Here is a 13028-nt window from a genome sequence, read left to right as displayed (position 1 = left end):
GTGGAATTGGTCTCTTGTTTTTGCAATTAGAAATTCTGAAATTGTTGAATTTGTAAAGGATTGAAGTGGAAGAAGCAAACTTGATTTTTGTTTTGAATAGAGACTGAAATGAGGGAAGAAGGAAGGAAGGAAATTTCCTCCTTACTTTGTACGTGGGGAGCAAGGAAGAGAAGAAAGGAAATGGAATCTTGGTACTCCAAGGGCATTTTCGTAATTTCACATGGTTGACTAAAATTCAGAAATTCTGTTTCTATTTTCGGAAATTACTAAAAATAGAAATGTTTATTTAAAACAAAGTCTCGTAAAATATATCGTTAACGAAAAATAAATAAATTTTCGTTTATAAATTTATCGTTTAAAATAAATCGTAAAAACGTTTAAAATAACGAAATTTTTAAATTATTTCTAATAATTAAAACGAAATTACGTTAATAAAATATTATTAATTTTAATAAATCGAGTTTAAAAATTTTGGGGTATTACATTCTTACCCCCTTAGAAAAAGTTTCGTCCTCGAAACTTGAATTGATTGTTGAAAGTCGAAAATATTTGAATACAAGTACGATATTTTATTTTAAAACCAAGATCTCACAATTTCATTCCAATTTCGACATTGTCTAGCCTTTATTCCGCCATCTTCTTTAATGACTCCGCTTCAACTCGAGACCTAGAATCGAAGAGTAAAGAATACAAAAGGGGCAAAATTGTATGTTGATCTTAATCGTCATTAAGGTCAATTATATTCCGCCATCGTCTTTTGTATCTCTACTTTACTTCATAAAATAGGATCGAGGAGCAAAGAACATAAGAAGGGGCAAACTTGTTAGCATAGACTAGGCTCCCATTTTTCTTTGTGAGATCCCGTTTGAAAATATTTTCTACCAAAAGTAGTAATGTTTTTAATATAATTATGAAAATAGATATAATGACAATAAATATTTACCTAACAATTATAATAGTCAAATAATTTATAAAAGTCATTTGTTATAATAATCTCGTACTCTGAGCTCAGGAGAACTTCCATCGAAGACGACTTTCATATGTAACGATTAGTTATTACCAATACAATCATGTCAGCATAAACATAGTCCATAAAGCATATCTTAAACACATAATTCTTTAATTGAAAATTTCATACATAAGCATAACATTCATATAACTAATGATGGTAATACATCTTAGTTAGATACTCGATTAGCACATATTACTTTCAAAATTTCCATCATTTATTCTAAAATATTCTAGATGTTCGATCACACGATTTCAAAAGGTCATTATGCTTCATTCTTCATTCCATACTAGCGAAGTCGTCATTGTCATTTGCATCATCGTCTTTTCCTTGCATTAAAAACACTCGTCCATTCGATGTTGGTCCACGTGGGGGATTACGGTTGAAATTTGTAGTGCCACCATTTCCTTTGTTTTCATCGTTTCTCCTATCACCTTGCTCTCGATGTATTTGCGGACAATCTTTGATTTGGTGATCTTTGCTACCACATTTGAAACAATCTCGCGTACCAATTCGACATTCTTTCTCTGTATGGTTCCATCTTCCACACTTGGCGCATCCACGATTCTTGTTGAAGTTTTGGTTTCCGTTATTCCCTCCTTGATAGCCGACATTGACATTTTGTTTCTTATTGTTCGGTTGATTTTCTTCGAAGCTTCCTTTTCGTTTTCCATATGTTTCTTCTCGAAGCTTGATAATTCTTTCGACGTTAATTGCTCGATCGTACAACTCTTGGAAAGTGGAAATTCTAGAACTCGAAAGACGATCACGGATCTCAATGTTTAATCCTCCTTCAAATCGATTCATCCTTTGCCTATTAGTAGTCACCAGGTCAGGGGCAAATCGAGCAAGCTCATTGAATTTCACTGCATATTCCAGAACATTCTTCTTTCCTTGACTCAATTTGATAAATTCCGATTCCATTTGTAGTTGCAGAGAATAGGGATAAAATTGTTCCCGCATAGCTTCCGTCAGTTTTTCCCAACCAAAACCAGGCTCATTTTGGATTCCTTTAACACTTTTCCACCACAGGTTGGCTTGTCCTTTCAAGTAAAAGACGGCGTAGTTGACCTTCCATTTCTCGAGGCATTGAGTTGCGTCAAATAACTTCTCCATATCGCTAATCCATTCTTCAAATTCAGTAGGGTCTGGCTTGCCATCATAAGTAGGGGGTTTATGAGAAGCGAACTTCTTGAACATGTTGGAGCATTCTTCTTGCTCTGACCTTGGCTTTTGACGATTTCCTTGCAGAAGTTCCGACATTATCAATCTCATTAAATCCATTCGATTATCGCTTGTTTCTCCTGGAGTGTCCCCGAAAATGGGATCCTTGCGCAATTCTTCAATTCTTTCTTGCATTCCTTCCAGCGCTAATGCAGATTTGTGATTACCATTGCCATCGTTAACATCGTTATCGTTTCTAGTGCCGTCAATAGGAATATTTCCGCTTGAAGTCATCGCCGATCTGATCGCAAGGATACAACGCTTCAGATAATCTTTTCTTCTTGAAATTAGACTAAGAAATTCTGCAAATCATAATAAAGAAAACATTCCCGTTGCGTTCCCCGTCCTATCACTCACACTCATTTCATTTTAACTTAGCACGATTTTAACTTATTCTTTTTACTCATTCCTTAAAATTCTTGCTTAAAACCTAATAAATTTTATTTCGTGCAAAACCCGTAAAGTTTAGCACTTATGGTCGCAGAACCTTGGCTCTGAATACCAAACTGTAACGCCCTGACTTTTCGGCTCCTTAATTAACGGTAATAAACCGTACTTAAGTGATCATTAGCAGCGAAATTAGACATAATTAATCCCGGGACCTGTGGGTATGGGCCCACAAATAAAATAATCTTCAAAAAATATTCCTTTAAATAATACAACTTTCCCAAACTAAATATAAATCAATATTCTTATAATAAAAAACTCAATAACAGGATTTCCACAATAAATAAACTCTCATCTCGATATCTCCATAATAAATTACCAACTCCAGTAATAACTCTAATTTGAGCAACTTGAGCTCCTTAATTGAACCTGTGCGTCATCATAAAAATAGAAAACAGGAAAAACACAGGAAATACAAAAATGAGTGGAAAACTCAGTAATATTACTCCAGCCCGTCAAAACGGTTTTATTTTGAAAATCATTTGGCACATATCAATCATTAGCATTTATTGTTCGGAAATAACTAACTTAATCTCGTTATCTTGAAAACTGTGTCGGCAAGGAATCATTTCCTTTACAGCTCATTGGCAAGTACAGGCTTTGGCGGAACTTTTCTTACATCATTCAGGGGGGAACTGTTTCCCAACTTTAACTTTAACATGGCCTCCACCCGTAACTCGCCCATTTACTAGTTCAGTTCACTTTTCCATACCGACAAAAGCAACATCGTCTTTCTTTTTAAAATAACTTTATAAATATTATAATTATTTCCGAACAACGTCTTTAACATCATAACACAATTATCATAACAATAAACATATATCATATCATTTATCACATAAAACACATAATAAACATATAATCACATAATAGTCACACATTTCATATACGGGCATATAAACTTAAATGCTGGACATAAACATTACAATAACATAATATAATACTTTTATATACGGGCACATAAACATAAACGCTGGACATAATTATTACACAATCTAATATATATATATAAAGGGGAGTTTTTTCAAGAGTAATGAGAGCGTCCACATAGGATTGCCACGTCATCACATATTATTAAATTATTAACTAATTAAATAAATAATATGAGAGTCTTGCCATGATTGATTACTTAATACGATAAAGATAGATTAATAAATAATATGGGAGTCTTACCATGATTGACTACTTAATACGATAAAGATAAATTTCACAAACTTTTTTTTATCTTTGTATATATAAATACATATTAAAAATCTCAACCCTCACATTAAAAATCTCAACCCTCACCAAATTGTACGGAGGCTTCATTGTATGTGCTTCATTCCATCGCAAGAATATGATGTTGCATGGCGTTGGGTGAGGATGAGGTTGATGATCACTCTTCATCCTTTTCTTTACAGTTAAATTCCATTTTTTTTTTATTTCGTTGTCATAATTTTACTTTGATTTTTATTGTTTATTTGTCGTCAATTACTCCGTACATTTATTCTTTATTTCGTTCCAGAAATACGGGACACCCGATGGTCACGGACTCACGGTGTACCGCATAATTGTTTATGTTGCATAGAAAATAATTTTTACGTGGTTCATTGGTTATTCATTGTTTATGTTAATTTTGTACAAGCATAATTGTTTTTGTTCTATCGGTTTATGTGTGTTCATTTAATACTACTTCGTATACCTACTGGATATTGATATATATATATATATATATATATATATATATATATATATATATATATATATATATATATATATATATATATATATATATATATATATATATATATATATATATATATATATATATATATATATATATATATATATCTTTGTATTCCAAATCATACCTCATCAACACAGTTTAATTTAGAGCTAAATAGTGATTAATAAAATAAATTAAGTGTTATCTCGGGCATAATTTATGCTTCTTATACGGCACAACGAACTACAATTTAGATGTCAAAATTAAACCTAACATAGAATATACAACGATAAACGTTAACACAATCGGGGTTGCAAGCCCACATTTTATTTGGTTGAATTAAACTAAACTTAATGTACTACTTGAAATTGAAATAAAGTCCAAAAAACCTTACTCCGTACCAAAAATAGGAAAAAAGAAAGTAAAGAAAAACAAAGTAATTCACAAGACTAGCTATTTTAAAGTAATGATCACTATCGTAGTTTGAAGAGTATTAGCAATGAATACCACGTTATAGAATTTTAGATAAAGAAATCTTTTTCGGTTTATAATAGAGTTTTATTTTCTTTAAACCTATGATATTTGGATTAATTCATATCATAATAAAATTCTACTTGCATTAAACCTATATTTTTTCTGGTTATAAATATACGAGAGTATTATAAAACTATGCTCCTCTTTTATAAATAAGTGCTATATTATATTTGTTTTTCCTTTCACCCATAGTTATTATGATTTGATTACTCCGTACGTTTATGTTTCAGAAATATTTCGTTGATTCGAGCCATTAATTCAAGCAGAAACGATTGAAAAATAAAAGTACGTGTTTCAAGAAAAATAAAAAGAGATAATTAAAGACTTGATAAAAGATAATAAGAGATAAATTTTGATTAAGTTTCAGAAATATTTCGTTGATTCGAGTCATTAATTCAAGCAGAAACGATTGAAAAATAAAAGTACGTGTTTCAAGAAAAATAAAAAGAGATAATTAAAGACTTGATAAAAGATAATAAGAGATAAATTTTGATTAAGTTTCAGAAATATTTCGTTGATTCGAGCCATTAATTCAAGCAGAAACGATTGAAAAATAAAAGTACGTGTTTCAAGAAAAATAAAAAGAGATAATTAAAGACTAATTGATTATAAAAAAAAAAAAAAATCAATATTCTAACTATCATTTAAAGGTGAAAAAAAAATCTCATAAAAAAATGAATTAAACCCGTGCATCGCACGGGCTTTAAATCTAGTAACATATACGGACATATAATAAAATGCTAGACATAATAATTACCTCAATTACAAATCCGAATGCTTAACTTTAACACCCAATTAGAAGATCCTTGATCATTGCTACCAATTCCTTTAATCAACTCCAAAAGAACCTCAACAATATACTTAACAGTTAGGAAATATTTACCCAATAAAATTTAATTGGAGGAACTTTAATTAACTAAAACACTTACCCATCCCTTTTTTTCCTTTACGTAGCCCACTAGAACATTTGGCCCAACTCCAACTAGCAAATAACATTCCTTTTAACTTTGGGTAATTTTTACATGAGATGAAGTGTAGAAGCTGGGAAAGCAACAAGAACAGAGCAAGCAGCTCCAATCTCACGATGGAGGAAGGCGCAAGCACAGAAGCAGCACGGCACAAATAAACTCCGGTGGCTAGCGAGGTTGCCTAAAAAGGGGGCGGCGGAAACGGCCAGAAGGTGGTGTCGCCGCGGTGGTGAACCGAGGAGAGAGAAAACGGCTGGAAAATGGTAAGATGATTTGGGTTTTTAGGTTATAAGTTTCTGGTTAAATTGGGGGTCTTTGTGGGTATTTTGGTGAAGCATAGAGCTCGAATTATATGGCTATGGAGGTCCAAAGCTCACGAAAAAAAAGAGGAGAAATCAATGTAAAATACCCAATTTGAATTAGCAATAAGCTAATTATTGGAGATGGGGTTTTGGACTTGCAAATTACTGAACAATTGAATGATAATTTATAGAGATTTGTTGACATGATGAGTCATAAAAATGAATAAATGGTTTAGACATTTGGCTGTCATAAATTCTGCCACACAAGGAAGGAGAAGAAGGGGGTGAATTTGCTATGAACTTGGACCGATTTTAGGGACAAAGGAGTCAAAAGTTTGTTGCCCAAGTTCTTCATTGACATGTACAGAGGAAGAAGATAGAGAAATAGACTTTGCTCTGTATTTGGAAAAACAAGTCAAAAAGCTTGTTGGTTAAACTTCTCTTTACACGTAAGGAAGAAGAGCAAGAAAAAAAAAGGTCTTGGTTTGGGTTTTGGAGAAATAAGAAATTCTCAAAATATGATGTTATTTGAGTAATAATAATTGGGCTTGAAATATGGGCTAAATTCTGGTATGAAAATAAATTGGGCTCAAATAATCGTTATTACGTCACAATAAAAAGGTAGACGTAATAGGATAATTAAAATAGATCGAAAAATTTAGGACGTAATTACGTTAATAATCGTAATTACAGAATAATAAAAGAGTTTTAAAAATACGAGGTGTTACATCCTTACCCCCTTATAAAAAGTTTCGTCCTCGAAACTGGATATCTCAAAACTCAAGGTTAGTCTAAACTCAGATAATCCATAATATGGCTTACTCTTATAACAACCCAAAAAGTCACTCACTTATATTAAAACTCTTTATTCTCATAACTTAATACCTAATAACCCAATAGTTGATAAAAGTTAAAAACTTTCTCTTATCCCAAAGATCATACCCAGGCAGTGCAGAGCACTTCCGGCTGGGCTCAGCTCTGATACCATACTGTAACACCCCGACTTCTAAACACCATTAATTAGGTTAATTATCTTTAATTAGCAGCGGAAACCCTAATTTAGTCGGAGCGTCACTTGCCGTATCTCCCTCGTGGGAAATACAAGGCGACATAACCTTTTTACATTTACTGACTACTGTCGAGTAACAATAATTATACTTCACTTCGATTTATTTTTTAATATTTACATCGAAATCTAAATGAAATTTAATAAATGTTCCTAACATTGATTAATTATAAATATTAAAATCCAACTCAATAGTTGAAATTTGACTTAGAGTTCAATTGGTTCATCCATTATTATTAGTGAAACATGATTATCTTTATTAAGCATCGATCGTGAATTTGATGGTTGCATCCTCACTCTAAGGCATCCCATGATCTTCTTCGTACCTAAAACAAAAGCAACATCGTGAGCCGAGGCCCAGTAACATACTACCCTAACAGCGTAAATTCATTTCAATTCATTTTATTTACTTTGTAATCAGGGAAAATAGAACATAGTAAAACATTTTCATAAATGCAATGAAACATTATTTATAACTTGAAACTTTAATAATTCCCATTATCTTTCATAAAACCTTCATTTTACTTGGTAACTGACAAGTTAGCCTTGCGGGACGTCTCCCACCTTGCGATAGTCCTTAAGGAGCACTCTCCCTTGTTGGACATACGCCCGTACCTAAATAGTTTCTCTTTTAGCTTGCGGTAACCCTCAAGGAGCACTCTCCCTTGTTGGGTGTCCCGCGGTACGGCGGTACGTGCACGACCTAGAAATAGTAACCCCACTAACTGCCAGAACCGATTACACTTTTATTTATCATGTTTCGTATCTTATTCGTAACTCATCATTCTTATAAAATCATTCATAAGCACATTTGAATATCATCATGCATAAAACACACTTTATAAACACAATTCATATCCCACAATCCATTAAAACATATCATTATAAACATATTTCATAAATTCATAAAACACGATTCATAAGGGGACTGTGGGTGTTAGCAATAGATGTTACCTCAACCGTAGTTTATACTTCCTATTCGATGGATCGTTCGTCCTGAGCTTCAAGTCCGATTCTTTCAGAATATTAAATCAATGAATTAGTTATGGAAACGTTAAATAATCTCAAATCGATATTTATAAATCATAATGAATTTTATAATGAATTTTAATAAAAAGTATAATTTTATAATTTAACGAAAATATTATTAAACGAAATTTAAATCAAAATATATATATATATATATATATATATATATTTCATAAATCGATTTACATAAAAAAAAAATATTATTTAAATTCCATTTTTGACTTATAAAGCTAGTAAGTTTATTATTTAATTTATGTCCTTGATAAATTTAGTACGGTAATTTATTTTTCTTAAACTTGATAATCAAATTTATTTATTTCCTGAAAATAATAACAATTCATTAGTAAATAATTTATATCATAAAATTTATTAAAACATGAATATTAAGGAATTGAAAATCTGAAATTCATGTTTGTCTTACCCAAAGCCCAATTGATTTGGCCCAACTTGAATAAGGGGAAATAAAACAAAGTTTCAATTTTCAGAAACTTTGTTTCTGAAATTGAAGGGCACGAGCAGCAGGGGAGGGGGAGGGCACGAAGGAGGAGGGGAGAAGAAGGGAGACAGGCGGCGGCTGGCTGGGCGGCACGGCGGCGCTAAAGCGCGCCGGTGATGGTGATGGTGATTGCGGTGCGGCGGAACAAAAAGGAAGGGGGAAGAGGGTGGTCGAGTAAAATAGGGGAAAACAGGGGAGGGGTGTTTCCGGTCAAGTCTGGTCGGCGCAGCGGCCGTTCGCTGGGTTGTTTGGGGCGGAGATGGTTCTAAGACGAGGTTAGGTGGCCGGAGTGTGGTGTCTTTGTGGCTGGGTGGTGCGGCAGAGGCAAAGAATGATAGAGGCAGGGGAGTGCGGCACTGCGGGCCGATTTGGTCGAAGGAAAGGGGTGGGGATTGTGGCGGTGGTGGTCGATTAAAGCAGCCAGCAGTGAGGCGAGGTGGTGGAAGAGGTGTTGATTGGTTTGGTGCGGGTGCGGGTGGCTGGGAATGATGGAGGCAGCAGGTGGTCGTGGTGGTAAACGGTGGTGGTTGATGGTGGTGGTTCGACAGAGGAGAGAAAAAGAAGTGGAATTGGTCTCTTGTTTTTGCAATTAGAAATTCTGAAATTGTTGAATTTGTAAAGGATTGAAGTGGAAGAAGCAAACTTGATTTTTGTTTTGAATAGAGACTGAAATGAGGGAAGAAGGAAGGAAGGAAATTTCCTCCTTACTTTGTACGTGGGGAGCAAGGAAGAGAAGAAAGGAAATGGAATCTTGGTACTCCAAGGGCATTTTCGTAATTTCACATGGTTGACTAAAATTCAGAAATTCTGTTTCTATTTTCGGAAATTACTAAAAATAGAAATGTTTAGTTAAAACAAAGTCTCGTAAAATATATCGTTAACGAAAAATAAATAAATTTTCGTTTATAAATTTATCGTTTAAAATAAATCGTAAAAACGTTTAAAATAACGAAATTTTTAAATTATTTCTAATAATTAAAACGAAATTACGTTAATAAAATATTATTAATTTTAATAAATCGAGTTTAAAAATTTCGGGGTATTACACTAAGTTAATAATTTAACATTTAAATATGAAAAATAACATAGTAACTAAATAAAATATATAGTTTTTTTATTATGCATCATATAGTAACTCTTAGAATTAATGATGGTAAGATACTGACAAAATTGCAGATATAGTTATTGTTATAGTCATATAGTTACTGTCATAATAATATAGTAACTCTTATTACTAATAACATAGAGTACAAAAAAAAGAACATAAAAGGAATATTATAATATACATAATAACTATTCAAACATATAGTTACTATTATGCATCACATAGTAAACTCTTAGAATTAATGATGGTAAAATACTTGCAGTATTGCAGACATAGTTATTGTTGATGGTAAGATACTTGCAATATTGCAGACATAGTTATTACTACATAAACGAGCAAATGCAACCGTCTAATGTAACGGGTAATCTTAACGCAACGGTTTATTGCAATGGTCAAAGATTATGCAACGGTTTTTTCAACGGTTTTCCCTAATGCAACGGCCTACCGCAACGTTTTAATTAAACCGTTGCATTAGGTAGTCAAATACAACGGCTCTTTGAACTATTGCAACGATCCCGAACAACTGTAATCCCTATGTATTAAATCTATCCACCCCAACTGAACTTCGTATTTATTAAATCTATCCACCCCAATTAGAAACCCTTGTTCATTCCGCCCCCAAATCACAAAAATTATAATTAGAAAAAAAGACCTTCTCCACTCTATATCAAGCATTATACTTATCGATTTTCTCCCAGTTTCTATCCCAATGGATCCAATATCTAAAACCCCTCTAAAATTTCAATTACTAGTTACTTTCGTCGGCGGCCAGCCGCGTTATTGGATTGTTTCATTCTTTTCTGTTTCTCTCTCCTCTCTCCTCTTTCAATTGAAGTTGATATTGTAATTCATCAAATGTTGGGAGGACCGTCAATTGTTGACCTTGATTTTCACTGGTATTCTTAATTTGAAAATTCTTGTTAATTTTTACTTTTAATTTGCGTTGTTGTCACTTTATCGATGATTTTAGGGGTTGGTAATCTGATGTTGAATGTTTATGTGTTTTAATTGTGAAATTAGGGGTTTTGTTGCTTGTTTCGGGAGATGAACGACCGTAGAGGTTCTGATTTATGTGTTTAATTTGTCAATTTTAGTGTTAGATCTAGAATTTTTTTTATACATATTTCCATTGAATATTATGTGTTTTCCTAATTTAATGATTACTAAGATATTAAATTGAAATGGATTTTATGTTCAAACAAAAATATACGAAGTTACTGCATTTTCTAATTTAAACACCACATATTTGTAATGGTCTTTTTGTTAAATGATTAAATAACTTCTTGGATAATCTATATAAATGAGAGTTGTGAGACATGTTCTCCCACTTTTGAGTTTGAAATATGTGATTTCTTTTGTTCTTCTATGATTGTATACAAGTACTTAAATGGAAATTGGGCTCCATGAATCTTTTATAAATAAATTTATGGACTTATTGATTACTGAAAGTTAGCTTATTGCATATTGTATAAGTTGTTATGGTGATAGGCAGATTTGAAAAACAAATGATTGTGTCTCAATTAAAGAGTAGAACTCCTAACTTTTGTTTATAGATCCTTAAAGTTATATAATATGATTAGTAACCTCCTTGTTATTGTAGATAACTTGTTGTTTAGTACTAACTACTAAGTAATACAGAGTATGAAATTCAAGGTTGTAGTTACTACTGAACTTAATAAAATAAATTAGAAGCCATTATTTTTGTATTACTGGATTTGGCTATGATGTACTTGTTAATTATACTATTATTGCGTTTAGGTTCTCTTTCAGTTTTGGAGTTGCACCTTCGTGTTTGTGCTTGGCAAGGTTTTATTAGTATACATCTATGATTTTTGAATTAAAGCTACTACATTACCAAGATTTTGTGGAGATTTGTACTTAAGTGATTGATTTGCTAGGATAATTAAGTTATTGAACAATTTTCCATTTGCAGAATATGGAAAAGTGCGGCAAAGATTTGTTGTGCTAGCTTTACATGTACTTTCGTCAAATAAATAAGTCATTATGTTCCTAACTAGCTAAAACTATACCCTTTTAACTTTTCGTTGTTTTACGGTGTTTATCTGATCCTTATGTTTTATTATCCCTATGTCATACTTAAGTTATTCTTTTGTTTTTTTACTATAAGCTTTACCTTGTGAATAATTTATGTTGCTTAAGATCGATGATTACTTGCGCCAATGCAAGCTTAAAATAGATTGTTGTATTGGTTCGGTCATGAGCTTCAATTATTATTCAGAAAGCCTATATTTTAATCTTGTACACTGTGTGATTAGAAACTTCCGCCTCACTTAGTTCATTGTCTTGATTGTCAGTTTGTTTTTGAGGTCATGACTTTACATAATACTTTGTATATACTCAAGAAAACTTGTGATTCCACTTGTCTTGTGGTTGTTTAATACATTGATTGCCTAGTTTGGTTAATGGTTTTGATCCATTTCATGTCGAAGTTAATTGGGTGTGGTCATATTCAATATGTTTTTAACATTAAGAATGTTAAATTCATTTTAATTACTATGAGGTACATGATTAAATTATTTTCTAATAATATTTATTTAATTGTTGGTTTGTATAGGTACATGATGAACTACATGGTGTAGGAGGAAGAATGTTATGATTATTGAAATGACATTCTTAGTGGAGGTTTATACTCACAAGTTGGTGTTTGATTTTCTTAGTGATCGTATATAAGTTGAATATCTAGGTGAATTGTCCATCATAGTTTGGCCTTATTTTGGTGAAACTTTGTTCGCAATATCGTAAAACATTGTAAATTAACTATATTATTTTTTAAATAAAAATATAATTTTTATTATCATTCAAATTTCTTAATGTTGTTTGTCACTATGTGTTATTTTATTGTTTTATTTTTTTGTGAACATTTAATTTAAAATATATTTACCTCGAATAATAATAATGGGTGGAATAAACCTGATGCAACGGTTCTAAGAAGATATTGGGCGTTGCATTAGCGTAAATAAGCATTGCATTAGATCAACTGCAACGGTCTATATGAGATTGCAAGAACCGTTGCATTAGGTATAATACCGGTTGCAATAGGGTCTAATGCAACGGTTGATCGGACATAACACCTAACTATTGCATTAGGTGAAATCAACCGTTGCAATAAACCTAATGCAAGC

At 32.3% G+C, this 13028-nt stretch overlaps 1 protein-coding gene and 1 long non-coding RNA gene across 3 annotated transcripts; one reads left to right on the top strand and one right to left on the bottom strand.

The window, feature by feature from the left end:
- Positions 1 to 313: 313 nt before the first annotated feature.
- LOC110785962 (uncharacterized) lies at positions 314 to 6671 on the bottom strand. Of its 2 annotated transcripts, none has more exons than XM_056827084.1 (2): positions 5677 to 6671; positions 314 to 2474 (listed from the first exon to the last, which is right to left on the bottom strand). In XM_056827084.1, exon 2 carries the CDS (start codon positions 2465 to 2467, stop codon positions 1289 to 1291), a length of 1179 nt encoding a protein of 392 aa, XP_056683062.1. In that variant the 5' UTR covers positions 2468 to 2474; positions 5677 to 6671; the 3' UTR covers positions 314 to 1288. The 2 variants fall into 2 exon arrangements, 1 of the variants encoding a protein (XP_056683062.1); XR_008919132.1 differs by lacking the exon at positions 314 to 2474 and adding an exon at positions 2823 to 3049.
- A 3743-nt stretch (positions 6672 to 10414) lies between these two features.
- On the top strand, positions 10415 to 12703 carry LOC110785957 (uncharacterized). Its single transcript, XR_002532750.2, has 2 exons — positions 10415 to 10781; positions 12461 to 12703. It is a non-coding gene; the product is annotated as an uncharacterized lncRNA (long non-coding RNA).
- Positions 12704 to 13028: the final 325 nt, after the last annotated feature.

Source organism: Spinacia oleracea, chromosome 4 (genome assembly GCF_020520425.1).
Source record: "Spinacia oleracea cultivar Varoflay chromosome 4, BTI_SOV_V1, whole genome shotgun sequence".
NCBI lineage: Eukaryota > Viridiplantae > Streptophyta > Magnoliopsida > Caryophyllales > Amaranthaceae > Spinacia > Spinacia oleracea.
This window is presented reverse-complemented; position numbering and strand designations above follow the sequence as displayed.

Excerpts from the sequence above, each read along its gene's own strand:
- LOC110785962 (XM_056827084.1), bottom strand. The coding sequence starts at position 2,467 with ATGACTTCAAGCGGAAATATTCCTATTGACGGCACTAGAAACGATAAC.